Genomic DNA, 20,776 nt, shown 5'->3' on the forward strand with positions numbered 1-20,776 from the left:
CCCCGCCTGCCTCTCTGCCTACTTGTGATCTCTGTCAAATAAATAAAATCTTTTGGAAAAAAAAAAGAAAGAAAGAAACTCTACAGAACAGGGAAAAAGTTCTCTCCAGGCATTTTCCATACTAGAAGAAGAATCAGATTCCATATGACTGCGACAGCATTAGCAACAGCTCAGATTTACTGGACACATAAGTACACTCTCCATGCATGATGTATACTTTGTAGTTTACATGCATCAGACCATTTAATCCACGTCACAACCCTCCGAGGTAGGTACTATTATACATATTATTACACATTTGTAATGAAAACCGAGATTAATGAGGTGAGAAGACCTAGGCTCAGAAGTGACCTTGCTCAAGGTTACCCAGTGGGTGGGTGATGAGAATTGAGCCCAGCCAGCCTTGTCTGGAGTAAGCTCCTAACCTCAGTGTCCTTTCCATGTGCAGGCCAGAGACCACACTGCTCTGTGTCTGGTTAGAACGCTCTGCATGCAAATCAGTTTTCGGTTAGGAAGGAGGGACCCCGGAGCACTGTAGGAACGGTGGTGGCCTTTAGGATCATCTTCCCGTTCTGCTTCTCTCTTTGAACAAAATTGACTTACAAGGAATTTGCAACACCTGCTTTTTCCTGGTCAAGGAGTGGCACGGATGTGTCAGATGATATAGGAGCACAGACTCTGATCATCGCAATGTCCTTTTGAGAATCCTATGTGATGACATATCATTCATCCTACATGTATGTAGGAACGAGACAGTGAGCACATTTTAGAAATGACAGATAGCTTGCAAAGGACCCCTTAGGGGCTGGCCTTATGCCTGTGCGTGTCCTTCCGGCTGCATGGTTGGTTGCCCATGCATCCCAGCCCCGAAGCCAGCCCGTGCTCATGGCCCCATCCTCGCCTGCATCCCCACCAGATTTTCCACCAAGTGGAAGCACAGCTGTTACAATCGATGACCAGCTGTTTTTTATTTTCACAGTGGCTATTGAAACCCATGCACAAGTATTGTTTCTGCGCTATCTCCCCAGGAAAGTAGTGACCTGGCTGGCTCACGAGCTTTAATCAGGTCACTGAACCCAGTCTCCAGACCTGAAGCCACCATGTCACCCCCAGGTCACTGTCCAGAGCAAGGCTTCCCACTCAAGTGACGTCATGAGCTCCTCCCTGGGTGGGCTTCACAGACGAGGCCCAGTGAGGTTAGATGTCACTCAGGGGAAGTGTTTTCAAAGCATCTTAGGCAGAGAAGCATGAGGATTGGCTGGAGACTCAAGATTTGCAAACCTGCTTAGGGACAGAGGGGAGACTCAGCACTGGTCCCCTTGTGCCCAAAGTTCCTCATCCACACATCAGTATTCAGCTTAGAGGGTAAGTCCAGGCTGGGGTTTCTAGAACCCGTTAGCCATGGCTCTGGTGCCCCTCCCTAGTATGGAAGACGGGTGCTGTGCCATTATGCTACATCCATTTCTTGGCTCGTATAAGAAACTTGGGCTGATTTTTGTTGTTGTTGTTGCTCTCGGTATATTTGCATAATTTTATATCCTGAGCAGAGTTCTTGATTTTGCAACATCATAATAAAAAACAGTGTGAATTGGCAGGTTTGGGGGGTATGATTTGCAGCTGGTCTATCACTTCCGCTACTGGAAGCTTCAGTTTGAAGTATTATACAATTATCATATTTTACAGGACTTGAGCTTCTATTTGCATCTGCTCATCTTTTGTTGTTGCTTTTTAAAAAACCCTCCCTTTTCACATTTTGGGGGCTAGATGGTTGCCCAATATCCTCACTTTATACACTTTTCCCTTCATGGTATAAATTCATATAGTTCAGTGCTATTGAAATTAAAGTGCCAAGGTCTAATTGATATAATAACACGATGAGCTCTTTGGACAGTTTTTGGGGATTGAAAACAATGATGAAGCAAATGCAACTCAGGGTTATAGTAATATCTCTAACCATCCCCTTTTCACTCATTGCCATTATTTTGATTAAAAGGTCTATAGAAGCCACGGTGGTTGTTCAGGATGCAAAAATTATTGCAGAAACTTCCTCTATTAATGGAAATTATTAGAGGATGGGAATGGTACTCGAACAGCAAGAATGACATTAATTATGCGAAAAGCAATCATATCTGGCAGTTGGCAGGCACGCATTATTCTTCAACACTCTTCCACCAGTCTGTGTCCAGCCAGCACTAGAAACCTAAAAGCTTTTTATTTGGCAAAGTTTTCAGAGCACTTGGACTTGCAGCTTCTTGATAAAAGATGATTTGGAAGGGGATTTTGTTGGTGAAATTGAAGACTTCAGTAATGAGTTCTGTGTAGATGAATCAATGCCCAATTAAATGATTATATCAAATCCAACTTCAAATGTTGACTTGAAAAAAATCACACTTTAAAGACTTTGAGAGCAAGATGCTATATATACATCCCATCAGAAGAGCAAAGTTGTATTACCACCCTGGTAAAGGTAGGGAGTGTTCTGAATGATCAAGAGTTTGATTAATGGAGAGCTACTAAGGACAGGAATTATCTGTATATTAAGAATTAGATTGCAATAGCCTCACTTATTTTCATTCCATCGTTCCCTTTCTCTTTTGCAAAACTTCTCTGTTTCTCAGGGTCTTTATTTCTCTTTCCATCGACACCCCTCTTTCAAGGCTCCCTTCTCTGTTCACCACTGTTTTGATGTTCTCACCACTGTCTACAGAATCTGTTTTTCTTATCTACTCCTGTTTTTGCCTATTCTTGTCCCCTCACAGCAGTAAATACACCCAGTCAGAGCAACATTTGTTGCTTTACTCATTCACATGATAAGCCTTTAGAGAGCCCTTGATATGTTTAGGGCACTGACCTGACCACGGGAAGAGTTATCAAAATTGCAGGAGTGAGCATTCTGGCATGGGCACAAAAGTGGACATTCAGGTGCTGTAAAATATCCAGTGGGATCAAGTCATTGAACATGTGGGAGAGAGATGAGATAAAGCGGGAAAGTTTGGCCGCTGTAGGATACGGAAAACTTTTATCTGCTAGTTAATAGAAAATCATTAAATGGGGCACATGGGTGGCTCAGTCGAATAAGTGTCTGCCTTTGGCTCAGGTCATGATCTCAGGGTCGTGGGATCAAGCCCCATGTCGGGCTCTCTGGTCAGCAGGGAGTCTGCTTCTCCCTCTCTCCCTTTCTTTCTCCCTCTCTTTATCTGTCGTTCCCAAATAAATAAATAAATAAGTCTTTAAAAAAAAAAAAAGAAAGAAAGAAAAATCATTAAATGGACATGGGGGTTTGGTTTGGTTTTTTAAACCACATCTTGACACAAGAACGTCGATTTTCAGAATGTCATCTGTTTAATTCTCTTTTTCTCCTCCTCTGGTCTTCATTCATCTTCTAGAACCTGCACTGTGCTGGTACAATAGTCAGTTGCAAACTAATTTGGTTAATACACATTTCAGACTAACGTGTGTATGATTTCAGCATTAATGGTAGCATGGATCAGATTACTTTGTGATTCCAATGGATGCTACACACCGAGGTCCCTCTTTAGATCAAGAGAAGCTGTGTCCAGCAGACCCAGCCATCTATCCTATCATGTAAGGTTTTCCTACTACGCTACTATTATTTTCAGCTCTTAGGAATCTTCCCTCATTCTAACCAATTACACAATTGAGATTCCTAATGGTTTTGATTTCTACACCAGATCCAAGTTTAAATCTAAATTGTTAGAACATATATTTTTTAAAAATTATTTTTAAGGGAAAGGGAAAAATCAGAACTATGTATACAAAAGAGCTTGAGGATGGCAGTCTTATTAAGACTTAACCATAGGACAGATGCCATAAAACCTCCTTAAAACAATGTTGGTAATACATATTATGATATTTAACAAGTCTTGTTCAAAAGGATAGTAGCCCTCATGGAAGCTGATTCTCTCTATTAAGTGCCACCGAGTAGATGTGTGAGATTTCTGTTTTATTGACTCAGTAAATATTCACGAACAAGGAGATATATCAGGCTTTGAGAATGCAATGGCTCAAGAAAGTGAAAATGTCCCAACTCCAATGAAGCTTGCTCATCTTGTGTAAACCAAATTAACAGACTGACACTGGGCATAATACTGAAAAAGGCTGTACATTATACAGCCTGTTCTTGTTTATAAAACAGTTTTTTACTAAAAATTAATTTTGGTGTACCAGAAATTAACATGTATCAGTGCCTCCAGCTAAATGTAATAACTTTTGCCAGGCAATTGGAGTTGGGGGGTCTGGCCATGATGACCGTGACCTCATGCAAAATGCTTGCAGAAAGCCACAGTTTCCCATGCCCCACCCCACTGCCACCATAAGCTCATCTGAACATTCAAGTCTTCTATCTCTGTTCTTTGTTTAGGAAATAGAGCTACAGTAACTGAAATGATCACTGCCAACATATGAGGCAGCATTGACAGTGAGATGGAGATCACATCCTGGTCTTGCCACTGTATGAACCTTTGGCTAGTTGCTTTCACTTTATCTGAACTCTCCTTCTCTCATGTGTAAAGTGAGGCAGAAATGGAAATGATAGCATTAATTCTAGCTCATGATACTGATCACACAGTGTCGCAGAAAGTCATTTCTTTCTAGTTATTTTTTTCTAGTAACAGGAGTGACTGGAAACTGCCCACAGACTGAACTAGGAAAAGAAAACATTCTGAAAAGTTTGAAATTTTCAAACTTTTTTGTTTCCATTGTTTGGTCTTTATAAATGCAAGTATGTTTTAAGTATCCTAGAGAGCTTTCGTGCCTTCGTCACTTAATATCCTTTATAAGATCTACTAGTTAAAAGAGATATTATGAACTTGTAAACTGTTATATCATTTTAAGTTTTGGTGTATTTTGAGGGTCAGATTTTTCCCTTTAGAATGCGTAAAGAACACTGACTGTCACAGAGTATGATAAAAATGAAACAGGGATGCCCAGTTCAGTTGCCTGAGCATCTGGCTCTTGACTTCAGCTCAGGTCATGATCTCAGAGTTGTGGGATCGAGCCCCACATCAGGTTCTGTGCTCAGTGTGGAATCTGGTTAAGATTCTCTCTCTCCCTCTCTCCCCACCCTTTCCCCTGCTCACACTCTAAATAAATATGTAAATAAATAAATAAACCTCTTTTTAAAAAATAAAATAAATAAAAATAAAACAGCTGAGGCATAAATAACTCACATATTACATCCAAGTAATAAGTCAAAATCAAATTCGATAAATACTAGATACTAGCATCTGGTGATTAGGGTTACTACTGAGATTCCACTAAATTCCTGCTTACTCCATTCCTGGAAAATACAGGAGAGGTAAACGGATTTATTAAGGTATACCTTCTCTTCCTTCTTTTTATCAGAAATCGTCTCCTGTCAAGCAAAAGTTTAGATTTCAGTCAATGTCGCAATATCTCTATTCGTAGGTAGACAGATGGGGAAAGGAAATGAGATGGTGTCTGGCTCTTCAATTAAAGATGTAGAGCCAGAGTGTGCTCTTCACGCTCACTGGCAAGACACATATGCACATGTGCACACACACGCACACACACTCACATGCAAAGTGCATCTGATAGATGAAGCCAAATTTGTAAAATTGTATCCATAATCATAGTTTCTATGGTAACTGTATCTTAGGCCCAGGCACAAACAGAGCTGGGCAGGAGATGCCTGGTTTTATTTTCTCTGAAGACAATCTGAAGAGAGTTAATTCAGGTTATCAAGATGCCATGGTCCGGTGTACTTGGTTAGTACTTGGGTCATGTGAGCGTAAGATTGAATGCTGAAATCCCAATAAATGTGTTATAATTTTATAATGTTGCAGATTACTTTGCTGTCTTTGTCATTCAGCTTTAAAATAATTATGTTACAGACATAGAGTTACCATATTAATGAGGTGGAAACTATATGCAAGATAACTTTTATAAATGTACATAAGTTAGAGGGACTTTAAGGATTTATTTTCACTCCAGCTTTTTCCAAGAGAGGAAAATATAGGCACAGAATGGTGAAAAGGCTTCCCCAAGAGTTATTTTTAAAATATTTTTATTTGCTGTATTTTCCAAACTAGCAGATGTTCTAAACAAGTCTATAAACTGAATACCCAGTTATTTGACAAAATTACTGAAATTAAATTAGAGAAAATAAACACTTCAGAAATAATGGTTTGAAAGAGTGTGTGTGCTTTCGCTTCTCTAGATAGCATATTTCTAAATACATATCTCCGGCATAATATACTTCACATTGCCAAAGAGAAATCATTTACAACCTATTTTGATTCGTTTCTTTTTGTTTAAATGAAGTATGGTGAGTTTCGCTCCAAATATGTAACATTTCAGCAGAATGTCTTCATATGAGAAGATGCTCAAAGACAAGTTCCCAACTTTTTTAGACATTTTCATCATGTTGATTCCTTCAAAAATCTTCGAGCCAGACCTATAGCTAAGTAAGAGGAATGTAATTAAAAGAAAGCTTCTGGAAACTGCTCAAAAATAGCTGTCATGTTACCAACTTGAAATGAAAGGCGTGTTTCCTAAAATGGCATCTGAATTTTTATACTTTGCGTCTTAATCTTATGATGAGTCTGGCAACACGGAACGCAGTTTCGTGTAATAGATCCGAGTAGGACCTATTTGTAAATGAGGACGCTGTGTGGCAGTGAATCAGCCAGACTGCAACTCTGCAGTGTGTTTCCGTCACAGAGGCTTTTAAATTTCCTTGGGAAAATTGACTTAAGGGACATAAATTACAACATCGGCAAAAATTTGTCCCAACCGGTGGGAATTGGGAAACAAGTTAAATTTGAATTGTTTCCACTTTTTGTCGTCAGACATTTGCAGAAAATCTTGTGTGATTTATTCTTTTATTTGTAATGAATTGTTAAAACATCTTTGAAAGAGCATTAAATCTTCCCCCTCTGCCATTAATCTGCAAATGGGAGAAATCGGGGGTTAAATGGCCTCTTTAGTATATTGCTTTGTGAAACTGCTGATTCCTGCAATGCTGGGCTAGAAATACATACTAATTTAAGGAACTCTGAATGTAACCAGTAAGCTCCTTGCCTTTGCATAGAAAAGACTAATAGCTTTATATTAACAAGGCTCTTAACATCCCAGCCGGCAGCAGGCACTGAGTGAATGAAATTGGGAGAACTCCCATGGACTAAAAGCATCTTAATTCAACATTCCTCATACACCAGACCCTCCTGATAGGCCATCCGAGGCTGTCAAAAGCCAGCCAAACAGGACCGCCCCTGCAAGGCACACCGAGCGAGAGCCTCTCAAGTTATTTTTGAATAAGCTCTCTGAAGTTTCTCTTCCTGAGCTTTATTAATAGAAAAAAAAAAATAAATATGCCCCAGATCCAATCATAAGTTCTAATATTACATTGTTTTGGAAAAGACTAGGCTTCTCTTATGGATTAAGTCAAAATTATTTCTTTCTATCAGAAGTATATTTAGGTCATTACATTAAAAGAAAAAAAAACCTGCATGATACCAAGTGAGATAAAGGGCTTCTTTAAAAAAATTAATTGGATCAAAGCCGCTGACCTTATTTTTTTTATGATGAGGGAAATTACCTAATAAGGAGTGCTGGAAGCAGGAACATTTTTGAGTCTTAATACACACTGAGCAAAATGAGAAATGAGCTTATAAATGCCTGTGCCTGTCTCTTTCCTCTCACTCCCTCCTGAAGGGGCCTGACTTCCTAAGGACCCAGCTATAACTTATAATTAGTTTCTCTTTGGCAGTCTTCTATCTGCAATTTCCTACCCTCAGTTCACAGCTATTTGCAAGAATCTTGGTACCCGGCATAATAATCCATAGTGCCACTATTTCTGATTGGGATGCAAAAGTTGATCAAGTTATAAGAGGAGATTAGATAAATTATGAATTATCCACAAATGGGATGTTATGTAGCTTTTAAAATTTATATTTGTGAAATATACTGTTAGCACAGCAAAATGCCAATAATAAGTAATTGGAGGGAGAGGGGCGCCTGGGTGGCTCAGGGGGTTAAAGCCTCTGCCTTCGGCTCAGGTCATGGTCTCAGGGTCCTGGGATGGAGCCCCGCATCGGGCTCTCTGCTCAGTGGGGAGCCTGCTTCCCCCTCTCTCTCTGCCTGCCTCTCTGACTACTTGTGATCTCTGTCTATCAAATAAATAAATAAAATCTTAAAAAAAAATAATTGGAGGGAGAAAACTATATGCCATTTAAATATGTATATATTAAAAATGTTGACAGAGGTCAACTTTTGATGCTTTAGGGAGAAAAATCAGTTCAATTTTTTAAATAATGCAGCACAAATGTATTCCCATCATTTCCATTAACTAACACTGTCCCCAAGGGAGAGGACTTCTTCTCCTCTCTGTGCTTTAGAGTACACAGCACATGACTCCACTCAGGAGACGCTAACAAATATTCATTCACTTGGAAGGATCCATCTTATTTCCGCGGCACGATAACATGAGGCAGTGCGACCAGGGTTTGGTTTTGGTTGTTTTGGGTTTTTATTTCTTTTTGGGGAGAAAGAGATAAAGATTTTCAATACCGTGGAGTCCTGCCTTCTCTCCCCATCAATCCACAGAAATCACTTTCAGTAAAGCACCAGTCACCATCTCATTGCCAGTTCCCGCAGACTCTTCTGTGGGACTTATGTTAGTTACTGTTCGGTTGCAGAGAACGATATGCACCCTAGCTGGTTTAAGCAGGAGCAAATTTATTATACCACACTAATGGGCTTACAGAATCCTAAGGGCATCGAAAGAAACCTAATCTTGGCTAAGCTTTCAGGGATGATTTCTCAAGCCATGCTACAGAACCAGACTACCAAGGGAGCTGCTGCCACTTCTGTAAGAAAGCTTTTGGCTCCAGAGCCACACAACAATGCCACCACCATCATTAAGAAAGTGCCACGATCAGGAAGCCATCTGTAGTGCTGCCAACTCCAAAGCTGGCTACAAAAGCTACACTTCACCCCAGAAACTTGCAAAGACACATCTGCTGAAACCGCCAAGGAAACCAAACACATCCTTAGTCATTGCTGTCAGAATAAACAGTGGAAGTGCGACCACTTCCTCAATGGCCCATCTTAAAGCAAACCAGTACACTGACTTCAAGGGCATTCTGGGAAAGGCCAGTCTAGCTTTCCAAGCCCTGTAGCTCAGGGAGACACTCTGCAAGGACGGAGTTTGGGTAAATCACGCCAACACACCGTATTGCCCACAGGCCTGCAGTCCTTGACTATTTTTGACACTGTGGGCCACACCCTCGTTCATGGAATGCTTTTCTTTGGATTTCTATGGTAACACTATCTTCTACTTCTCTTCCAGACCAACTGCTGGTCTACACCTCCTCAGATTTCCTCCTGCGTTTAACTTGTGTTTATCTGCCCCTTAAAGGACAGTTTTCCTAAGAGTAATATCGGTATCCTTCTCTGTTTCCATTGCATGTCTTTCCTTCTATTCTGTGTCTACAGATTGTCCCTGGGCATTCTAATTCTTTCCCAAGGTTGTAGGTAGCATCCGTGGGCTGGAGATTTCCCAATTCTCCATCTCTAGTCCCAGGCTTCAATGTTGCAAACTTTTACACTCAATTATCTGTTAGACACCACCATCAGATATTCCATTCCAACTCAATGTATCTGAGTATTCCCTCCTCCCGCCCCTGCCCTTCCCCCTAAATCGGGTCCTCCCTTATTCCCATCTTGGTGATGGTTACCAAGCCCACTTAGTTGCTAAGCTCAGAAAATTGTACACTTTTCTAGGCACATCCTTCCTATTAATCCTCAGTCAGTCCTACTGAACCTGCCCCCCTTAACATTCTTATATCACTCACTTGCCTTTTTATTTTTTTTAAGAAACTGTTTATTTTCTGTCAACCTTATTTCCATTTTGTTTGCCTTTGTGGAAGAGCAACTTAAAGCCACTCAGTGGTTGTTCCTACCCATTCAGGGGCCCGAGCAGTGGGAGCTGCGGACCAGTCTTCGGTGGCCAGCTGAGGGCTCCGGTTCTCGGGAGGGAACCGCTGACTAGGCACGGAGGGCCCCTGCTCACCTTCAGACCAATCTGCGGCCTCAGGCAGAGCAGCAGTGAATCTAGGAGTGGAGCAATCCGATCACCCTGAAATTCCTCCTTGGTCATAGTCATTTCAGCAGCGGCCCGCTTATCCTTTTCAGTCTCTTCAGGATCTCTGTAGAAGTAGAGATCAGGCACAGACTCCCACAGGTGTTCATGGGAAATGGTGCCACGCATGTACAGAACTGCGCAGAACTTCCCAGGCCCATCTACCACATTAGATGAACTGAGTGAGCTCCCCTTTAGCAGGATTCATCAAGTTTCTCTGAAAGCAGAAAGGCCCATAATACCTGAGAGGCCCAGGGAGTTAAGAAATATGGAGAAAAGCAGGAGAAAACACAGGCCATTTGAAAATGTTTTCATTTTTCCTTAAAGCTCTGACACATTTGAATTGTACTTGTAGCAAAAATTACTATTAAACTCCACTCATTGGGCCAGAGACCCTGGTGATGTCAGTGAAAGACTTGCCCCTCATGTAGCATGCTACCTACACTTGAGTTCATTGGCCAGCCAGTGGCCTCACTCTAAGCTCTAACAATGTGCAGGCCTTTATCCTTTCGTATATCCCCTAGGTTAGGCCTTCATCATCTCTGGTTCAAACTATCACTGGAACCTCCACACTATGGCAAGAGTGATCTCTCTAACCTATACATATGTCCCATCAGTTATCAAGTAGTCATTCTCAATGACTCACCACCACCTAAGGGTAAAAACAGTTACCTTGGCATGGTATATAAGCTCCCCCAAGATGTGGCCCACAGCTGTATCTAGAGAGCTTGGATTCTGAAGTCAAACAGACCTGATCTTTGTCTCAGATTTTCTATACACTAGCTATATGACCTTGAGCAACTACTTAGTTTTCTCATTTGAAAAACATGGCAACCATTGGGATTATTGGGAAAATTGGGCTGATGAAAATAAAACATTTAGCATTTTGCTTGACAACCAATAAATACCCAATAAGGGTTAAATTGTAGTAGTGATCAAACAAAAAACAAATAAATGGAGGGAAAGTTCCTGTTCATGGATAAGAGGACTTAATATTATCAAGATGCCAGTTCTTCCCAAACTGATCAATAGATTCAACGTGCTACCTGCCAAAATCTTAGCAAGTTATTTTCTTGATTCTAAAGAATCTTAACAAACTGATTCTGAAGTTCATATGGAGAAACAAAAGACCTAGAATAACCAACATAATATTGAAGAAGTAAAAAGATGGGCGCCTGAGTGGCTCAGTGGGTTAAGCCTCTGCCTTCAGCTCAGGTCATGGTCCCAGGGTCCTAGAATCAGGACCACATCGGGCTCTCTGTTCAGCAGGGAGCCTGCTTCCCAGTCTTTCTCTGCCTGCCTCTCTCCCTACTTGTGATCTCTCTCTCTCTCTCTCTCTCTCTCTCTGTCAAATAAATAAATAAATAAATCTTAAAAAAAAAAAAAGGAGTACAAAGTTAGAGGACTAACACTACCCAACTTCAAGACTTATTATAGAGCTATAGCAATCAAGACAGAGTGGTATTGGTGAAAGAATAGACAAATAAGTCAATGAAACAGAATGGAGAGCCCAGAAATAAACCCAAATAAATATTTATTTTGGTCTCTGATAAAAGTGTAGCAAGGATAGTCTTTTCAAATGGTGCTGTAACAACTGGACATCCAACATGTAAAAAAAAAAATGAATCTAGACACAGACCTTACACCCTTTACAAAAATTAACTCAACATGAATCACTGACCCAATTTAAAATGCAAACTATAAAAGTACTAGAAGATAACACAGAAAATAAATCTAGATGATCTTGGTTTTGGTAATGACTTTTTAAATATGACACCAAAGGCAAGATGCGCAAAAGAAAGAATTGGTCACCTGGACTTCATTAAAATTAAAAAGTTCTGCTCTGCAATAAACGCTGTCAAGAGAATGAAAAGATAAGCCACAGGTTGGAAAAAAATGTTTGCAAAAGACACATATGATGGACTGTTATCTAAAACTACAAAGAACTCTTAAAACCCCACAATAAGGGCGCCTGGGTGGCTCAGTGGGTTGGGCCTCTGCCTTGGGCTCAGGTCATGATCTCAGGGTCCTGGGATCAAGCCCAAATTGGGCTCTCTGCTCAGCGGGGAGCCTGCTTCCCCCCTCTCTCTGCCTGCCTCTCTGCCTACTTGTGATCCCTCTCTCTCTCTCAAATGAATAAATAGAATCTTAAAAAAAAATAAAACCCACAATAAGTAAAGAAACAAACCAATTAAAATATGGACCAAAGATACCTTAACAGACATCCCATCAAAGAAGATATACAGATGGCAAATAAGCATATGAAAAGATGCTCCACATCATAGGTCATCAGGAAAATATAAATTAAAACAACGATAAGGTATCACCACACACCCACTAGAATGGCCAAAATCTGGGACACTGACAACCCCAAATGCTGGTGAGGATGTGGAGTAAAATGAACTCTCATTCATCACTAGCAGGAATGCAAAATGGTACCGCCACTTTGGAAGACAGCTCAGTAGTTTCATACTCTGAGCATACAACCCAGCAACCGCACTATTTGCTATTTCCATAAGGGCATTGAAAATTATCTTCACACAAAAATCTGCAGACAATGTTCCTAGTAACTTTATTATTGTGGAAAGTTGGAAGCACCAAGATGTCTGTCAGTAGATAAGTGGATTAAGTGGTACAACCAAACAATACAATATTATTCAGCACTGAAAGGAAATAAGTTATCGAGCACAAAAAGACACGGATGGAACTTAAATGCATATTATTAAGTGAAAGAAGATAATATTTTAAAAAGGCTACAGACTCTAAGATTCCAACTACATGATATTCTGGAAAAGGCAAAACTATGGAAACAGTAAAAAGACCAGTGGTTACCATGGGTTTGGGGAGAGGGAGGAATGAGTAGGCAGAACACAGAGAATTTTTAGGGCAATGAAAAAAATTCTGTATGGTACTATAATAATGGATACATGTCATACATTTGCTCCAACCCAGTAGAATGTACATCCCCAAGAGTGAGTCCTAATGTAAACTCTGGACTTTGCATGCTGTGTCCATGTAAGTTTATCAATTGTAACAAATGTTCCTCATGGTGGGGGTAGTGGGATAGGAACTCTGTGTACCTCCCTCTCAATTTTGCTGTGAACCTGGAAGTGCTCTAAAAAACCAAAGCTCATTAAGAAAAAAGTGCAGTAATGGTTATAGCCATAATAATAGTGGTGGTGTTGCTATCACGAATACCCTTTTCCTCAATAGGTTCTGTTTCTTCCTTTAACCAAACACTTGACTTTCCCTGAAAACCAGTGCTTTTCTTTTTTAAATGCCTCCATATTGTTTCATTTTTGTTCTCTAGACTTAGAATGCCTTCTCCTGCTACTCCTACACCTTCTCCCCCCCCCCCCACAAAATAACTTATCCTCATTCATATTCAAGTTTTCAATGAAGCTTCAACACCCGTATGAAGCTGTCTTCAACTCTGCCAGGCAGACTTTCGTTTCTGTTTCTTCAGACTCCTACTGCCTGCTCTCTCATGCTGACTCCAGCAGTGATCTCATTGCACCATAATTGTTTGCAGGCCTGTCTCCTCTATATTCAATGCCATGAAGAAATCTAGCCCTTCTTCATTCCTTGAAATATAGTGCCTAGCGTGGCATTGGGATACAGTAGCTGCTCAGTAATCACTAAGTCCATGATTGCACTGAAGATGTTGTCATGTTAATAGAGAAGCATGATATATGCATGATATAAATATAATAATTAAATACCTACACAGCTGGTGAAGAAGAGAATAATTTTTGATATAGAAGCATGCCACCCATCTTTGGTCTGTGTTCTGCTACTTCCGGGAAGTTTTTCCTGACACCTTCCAGTGTCACCTATACTACTCTTAGTAACATCCTGAATGGCATGGGATCATACGTTGTCCTACATCATTCTTTAATGATTTCATTCTTGATACTTGTTTTCCCAACAACACAAAAACTTCCTTAAGATAAGGTTCATCCTACATTTCATATAATCTCTTATGCTGGTAGCTTTTCAGAAAAAGAGGCACCTGGGTGCTGCCTCCGAGAGACACCAGAATGTAGACAGCCGTCCCTGGGCCAGGCCAGTTCTGGATAACAGTGTTGGAAGTATTAACTTGGAGTTTTGTGGCCACCAGAAAAGATAACTTGTAAATGTCTAGAGCCATAGTAGGGATACATACACATAATACCCAACAATCACAATTAAATAGTCCTGGTGTTCACGCTAATTCTTCCTCCATAACCAACAGGTTAAAAACAAAATAAACCTTAGATAGAAGTGGCCGAGGACAGTAATTGTATCCTTCCCTTCTCTTTCTGCACCATTTCTTTATCCCCTGTTTGTCTGATACCACCCTTGTCTCTGGTCTTTGTTAGAAAGGTCGGTGGTTTAAATCAGGGCTTTTAACCTAATGCAGAGAATTCTCAGTCTCCCGGCAGTTGCTTCTAAGTCTGTGTGTGCAGTCCTCATCCTCACCTCGTAATTCACTGGGATGTTGCCCTCTCAGATAACGCTGGCCATTCCTGTTCCATGGAGTCGTGAAATACAAAGAAGTTTTGCAGGACACACTCTGAAGAGCCTCCTCTAATGATTTGATACCGGGAATAGTCTTTCTTACTCTAAATGAGCATGTATACTTGTTTTGCAACACCTCTCACGAGAAGCCCTCCCCACGCACGCCACCCAAGCTGGGATGGTGCTTTCGTAGAGAGCTAGAACTATTGGCAGGAAGAAAATAATTTGCAAGTTCAATGCTACCTAGAAAAATTTCCCCTACTGACTTGGCACCATTACTTCCTGTGCTTACAAACTCTCCCTTCCCCCTTCTAATGGCCCAGGTGTTCTGTTTACCCCTTCCATGCCCATTCCGTGAGGGCTAGCCCAGCCTGAGAGCCAGCCCATAAGGGATCCACAAAACCACATGTGTTGACATGAACAGGTGATGAATTGACAAGTCAACAAATACTTTTAAATACCTGGGTGCGTTCATCCTGTTTTGGATTGCTGTGATAGATGCAGAAGGACTATGTATAAAGTCTCGACATCCACAAAGCTAGCACACTTTAGTCCTGGGGCCAGATACTGCTCTTCTGTGTCTCAGAGGCTGATGGAGGAGACTGGAAGAGAGGTGAACAGAAGAAGTACAATGGAAGAGGAAAAAAATACTAAAGATCAACCCTAGATAGAAAAGAGGCAGTCTCTTCTCTGTGGTAGTTCCTAGGCAAGGGAACTAAGTGAAGTCTGGGTGAGGGAGGGCTTCATGGAAGCTGCGGAGTAACCGTTGTCACCTGCCCCTGTTAGTAAAGAAAGGTTTCATGGAAAAGGTACTTTTAAAAGATATGGTCCCCGGGTGCCTGGGTGGCTCAGTAGGTTGGGCATCTGCCTTAGTTCAGGTCGTGATCCTGGAGTCTTGGGATCGAGCCCCGCATTGGACTCCCTGCTGTTTCTCCCTCTGCCCCTTCCCAATTTGTGCTCTGTCTCTCTCTCTCTAATAAATAAAGTCTTTAAAAATAAAAATACAGTCCTTGTCACAGCCAAGTAGAGCCTAAAGAGATATGATGGCTAAATGTAATAGGGGATCCTGGAACAGGAAAGGGATTGGGTTAAAATCCAAATCAACTGTGGGTTGATACACAGTAGTGTATCAATATTGATTCATTCATTTGAAGAAATACACCATACTAATGTAAGATGTTAGCAGGAGGGAAACTGAGTTCTGGGAACTCCGCACTGTTTCTCAATTTTTCTGTAAGTCTCGAGCTGTTGTAAAAACTAAAGCCAATGTAAAAAGAAAAAAAAGGGGGTGGGTCTTACAGCCTACAGAAGCTCCCCAGCTTGGTGACAGGAAGGGGTCAGTTTGGCAATGACCCTTTTTGAAAGAAGCGACTGTTGTTCTATGCCATGTTTGTGGCTTGATCATCAATTCCTGTAGCAATACTGAGATCGTGTTTGCTTTTCCATGGTTGGTTTTTGGCAGGCAGCAGCAGCATTTGGGCACTGATTGTAATTTTGCAATGCATTGTCAGTAACCAGGGTGTATAATGGATCTTCATCTCTAATTACTTTTCTCTCCACAGGTGTCTGGAAAGGGTCCAGATGGGAATGCACACAACGTCCGCTTTGAGGGAATGGAGAGACAGTACGCGTCCTTACCCAGGTAGATCACTCAGGGGTCTCCTATCATCAGCTTACCTACAAATAAAGTATTTAGAGAAATCTACATGAAATAGAAATCTGGCTTTGAGTTGGGGACTGTGTTATAATTTTCCTGACTGTCGTCTGTGACAACACTCGTGCCATCTTCACAACTGTGCTAATAATTGAAACACTTGTGGGTTATTTTTTAAGGGAAGAAAATAGTATATCATTGCAATTGAACATGTCAGCAAGAATATTGGATCCAGAATGGAAATCTTAAGCCATTGCTATAAAAATAGCATTGAACCTCGTGCACCACGCTGAGGAACAATAAAATAGTAAATCCTTGGTCCTAGCAGTTACCTACAAGAAAGGGCAAGCCAACCTTAACCTTGGAGCTTCATGTGGGTGTTAAAAAGCAGGAGAGAAATGTGAACCTGGGAAGATGTTCTTTGCTTGATTTAGAATCTGTCGGGTTCGCTAGGCAGTCAGCAAATATTGCTGAGAGGCGTAGACACGGTGAGGGAAGGAAAAAATCACATGGGAAAAGTTCGCTTGGTGATTCTGGCCTAACGCGATCTACTTCTGCTGTAACTAGACACCCCTGAAAATGAGATACAATTCTCAAAGGCCAGTGCTCTTATCTCTGAGATGAAGAATAATTTTGGTCTGCTATCAGTAGCACATGACAAAGAGGAGAACTTTCCAAGATTACGTCTAGTGCAGCGACTATGGGAGTGAAGGGGGTGTGTGAGAAATGGTGAGTTCGGGGGTGAGGGGGTGGGGGACAAACAAAGAAATGTTAATGCCAGCCAGAAAACTGAAATGTTACGGAATATCTCCTTTTAAAAAGAGGGGGGAGGATCCTAAATAGAGCTTTTTCATCAAAGTGGAATTGTTGAAGTGTTATCGCAGAGGGAGTTGCTGTGCTGAGTTTCACATTGGCTATAATTCTGTATGTGAATTTACAAAAATACCATCCTGGATATTGCAACAGGCATAGCTTAAGTGACCATCTGCTCTTATAAATAGTATGTTGATTTTCAAAAATAATAAAATCTCAGATCTAGTGAAGAACCAATTGTTAACATTGACTGGGCAGGATACTCTGACTACAATGTTTTAAAAGCTTCTATACAACTCCATCTTATTTATCTCCCTGTTTTCTTTTTTTGTATGTTGTCTCATAGTCTTTTCTCATTCTTGATTTCTCTCCTCTCCTTATTTTTCTCTGCCTCGTATTTTGTTTTCACTTAAAAAAAAAAAATGGAAGTCATCTCCAAAATTTGCTTTAAATATAACATTTCTGGCTCTCAGTATTGAAGTGTATGGAAATTGTGGTTAAGGCAGATGGAAAGTAGTATGTTCTTATGAGAGGGGAGAAAAAGAGAAAAACTGGAAACAGTTTAATGTCTTCCTGGCCAACTTGTACCAGACTGCGGAAATGGAATTTTTTTTTTTTTTTTTTTTTTTTTTTACAAATCAAAAGCTCAGGAATAACATTGAAAACTCTAGAAATTTCACTCATTTATTTCCCATATATCTATTAATCATCTACTCCATATCAAGCCCTGAGAATCTGAAAACTGGAGACAGGGTATCAGTCCATCCTCAGGACCCTACTCTCTCTCGGACAGGCGGCAGCAAATCAATTTCTTATGACAGAGCAACAAATGTTTAGTTTAGTAATTATTAGCAGAAAGTCCTCTGAATTTCCAACTCCTATTTATTTTTACTAATAAGCCCTGAAATGCTCAATCGTGGCTGACTCTCCACAAGTCTATTTTAGGATTAAACAGTGCAGAGGGAGTTTTCTGACAAAGGCAATAAATTTATGCTATTTGTGGCTCGGGAGCTACTGTCACAACCATGAGTTGACAAAATCCTGCCAGCCCCAAGAATATAACTGTAGCTGGAAGAGAAGCATATCAGACCAAAAACAGTTTTGACCAACAGTGCATTCATGGTAGGAGTGATTAGCTGCAGGAGGAAACAGACCTTTGTGGCCACCTGGCAACCAGAAGTCTCCGTGATGGACCATCAATGGGGCTCAGACAAATGCACAAGAGGTCTCTGGCACTAGTTTTCAAATGGAGGAGTTCCGCCTCAAGGTTCCATCTCAGCACCTCAAGGGGAGATGCAGAGCACCCTCATCAATGTGCCTCCAGTCCATGGTGGGGCCTCCATGTTTACCCAACAAGATGCAAAATGCAGAGGCAGGGGACCCACTGCAGACCCAGGTCTGTGTGCCAGCAACATGTACCCTGGTTTTCTAGTCTCCCTGACCCTGGAGATCTTACTGTCCCCTACACTGAATCACAGCAGCTCCACGGAGCTCTCCCTTTGCCAGGAGAGGGAGGTGAGCGCATCTCAGTAGGCACGTCGTCCCCTCTTTGTCACAGAGGCAGGGAGCTTTATGATATTTATGGAGTTAAAATTTTAATTAAAAATAGGAATAATTCAGGGATGCCTGGGTGGCTCAGTTGGCAAAGTGTCCAGCTCTTGATTTCGGCTCAGGTCATGATCTCAGGGTCCTGAGACGGAGACCCACGCCCGGCTCCATGCTCAGCGGGAAGTTTGCTTCTCTCCCTCTTCCTCTCCCTCTGCCCTTTCCCCTGCTCGTGCTCTCTCTCTCTCTAAAATAAATAAAATAAATCTTTAAAAAAAAATAGGACAAGACATGAACAGACACTTCTCCAATGAAGACATACAAATGGCGATCAGACACGTGAAAAAATGTTCATCATCACTAGCCATCAGGGAGATTCAAATTAAAACCACATTGAGATACCACCTTACACCAGTTAGAATGGCCAAAATTAGCAAGACAGGAAACAACATGTGTTGGAGAGGATGTGGAGAAAGGGGAACCCTCTTACACTGTTGGTGGGAATGCAAGTTGGTGCAGCTACTTTGGAGAGCAGTGTGAAGATTCCTTAAGAAATTAAAAATAGAGCTACCCTCTGACCCTGCATTTGCACTACCGGGTATTTACCCCAAAGATACAGATGTAGTGAAAAGAAGGGCCATCCGTACCCCAATGTTCATAGCAGCAATGGCCACAGTCGTGAAACTGTGGAAAGAGCCAAGATGCCCTTCAATGGACAAATGGATAAGGAAGATGTGGTCCATATACACTATGGAGTATTATGCCTCCGTCAGAAAGGATGAATACCCAACTTTTGTAGCAACATGGACGGGACTGGAGGAGATTATGCTGAGTGAAATAAGTCAAGCAGAGAGAGTCAATTATCATATGGTTTCACTTATTTGTGGAGCATAAGGAATAACACAGAGGGCATTGGGAGTTGGAGAGAAGTGAGCTGGGGGAAATCGGAGTGGGAGATGAACCATGAGACACTGTGGACTCTGAGAAACAAACTGAAGGTTTCGGAGGGAAGGGGGTAGGGGGATGGTGAGCCTGGTGGTAGGTGTTAAGGAGGGCACGAATTGCATGGAGCACTGGGTGTGGTGCATAAACAATGAATCTTAGAACACACACACAAAATAAAATCACAAAACATTTAAAAATAAATAAATAAAAATTTTTTAAAATAGGAAAATTCTATCTATGGGAAGTTGGTGGTCAACCTTACAACGGACTAAATGTGCTCCTAACTGATTTGGTTCCCATGTGGTTTATGAAGAGCATCACAGTAGTTTTTAAGTTAATGCAGTGATGCTGATTTATATGCCCAATTTGGAACTGTTGACACACAGAGAGAAAATGCACACCACACTCCCTCCCCCAGGCAGGGAGGGAGCTAGCAGCCCAGGTCAAGGCCACCCTGCTCTGCTTTCACGGGATTCAGCCATCTTTAAGTAGGCTCATGTGCCCTGCTGCCAGTCCAACACACACTTCCCGAAGCCCGAGCCCTAGCCCAGGAAAAAGTTCTTACCACTTGGTAGTTAGGATGTTGCTTAAGGCTAAGGGCTAAGGCTGTTAAGTATTACTGTTAAGCAATGTTAAATCTTCTGCCTTGGAAGAAAAATGACTCTATTTCTTATCTCCTGAGTGTGGTGTTTTTGGAAAGTGGAGCGTTGCCCTAATACAACCTCTTTAGCAAACACCAGGCTTTTACCAGGACGGATGTTTTACCATCCTGTCCAGCCCCCCATGTTCTCGGGTAGTAAACACAGTGAGATCAGCATTCCCCTCTTCTTGCCTGACGCAAGTGATGACTCACTCTGAGTGAGTAGGGAAGCGGTTGTTTCCTAGGCCGCTCTAATGTGTGAACATCAGTGTAAGTATTTTTGCAAGCAGCTGCTTCTTCACTTCAGCCTTCCGGTCCCGCTCTGTTGTTACAGGACTGCCTGCGGTCAGTCCCTCCAGCGGAGGAGAACGTGCTCCTCACCCGTCCCAAGCCACCATTGTTCCCACCTGGCCCATCCCTGGCCCCAGGGGATCCCATTATCCTTTCTCCGCAGATGGCTCGGTGCATCTGCACGTGATCTTACTCTCCCGGGCTTGTAATCAAGTGTGGAGTCCCAAGGAGTGAGCAAAAACATCTCTTCTGCGGTCCTATACAT

General features: G+C 41.6%; 1 protein-coding gene across 4 annotated transcripts in view; it reads left to right on the top strand.

The window, feature by feature from the left end:
• LOC111141102 (par-3 family cell polarity regulator beta) overlaps window positions 1-20,776 on the top strand; it is a 1,027,371-nt gene that overhangs the window by 959,929 nt on the left and 46,666 nt on the right. For all 4 annotated transcript variants that reach the window (XM_022493436.1, XM_022493462.1, XM_022493453.1 and 1 more), the window contains one exon: window positions 16,186-16,265. In XM_022493436.1, the coding sequence (XP_022349144.1) occupies window positions 16,186-16,265 (80 nt within the window). The remainder of the gene's footprint in view (window positions 1-16,185; window positions 16,266-20,776) is intronic.

Source organism: Enhydra lutris, unplaced genomic scaffold, assembly GCF_002288905.1.
Source record: "Enhydra lutris kenyoni isolate GAN:26980312 unplaced genomic scaffold, ASM228890v2 scaffoldscaffold1, whole genome shotgun sequence".
Lineage (NCBI taxonomy): Eukaryota > Metazoa > Chordata > Mammalia > Carnivora > Mustelidae > Enhydra > Enhydra lutris.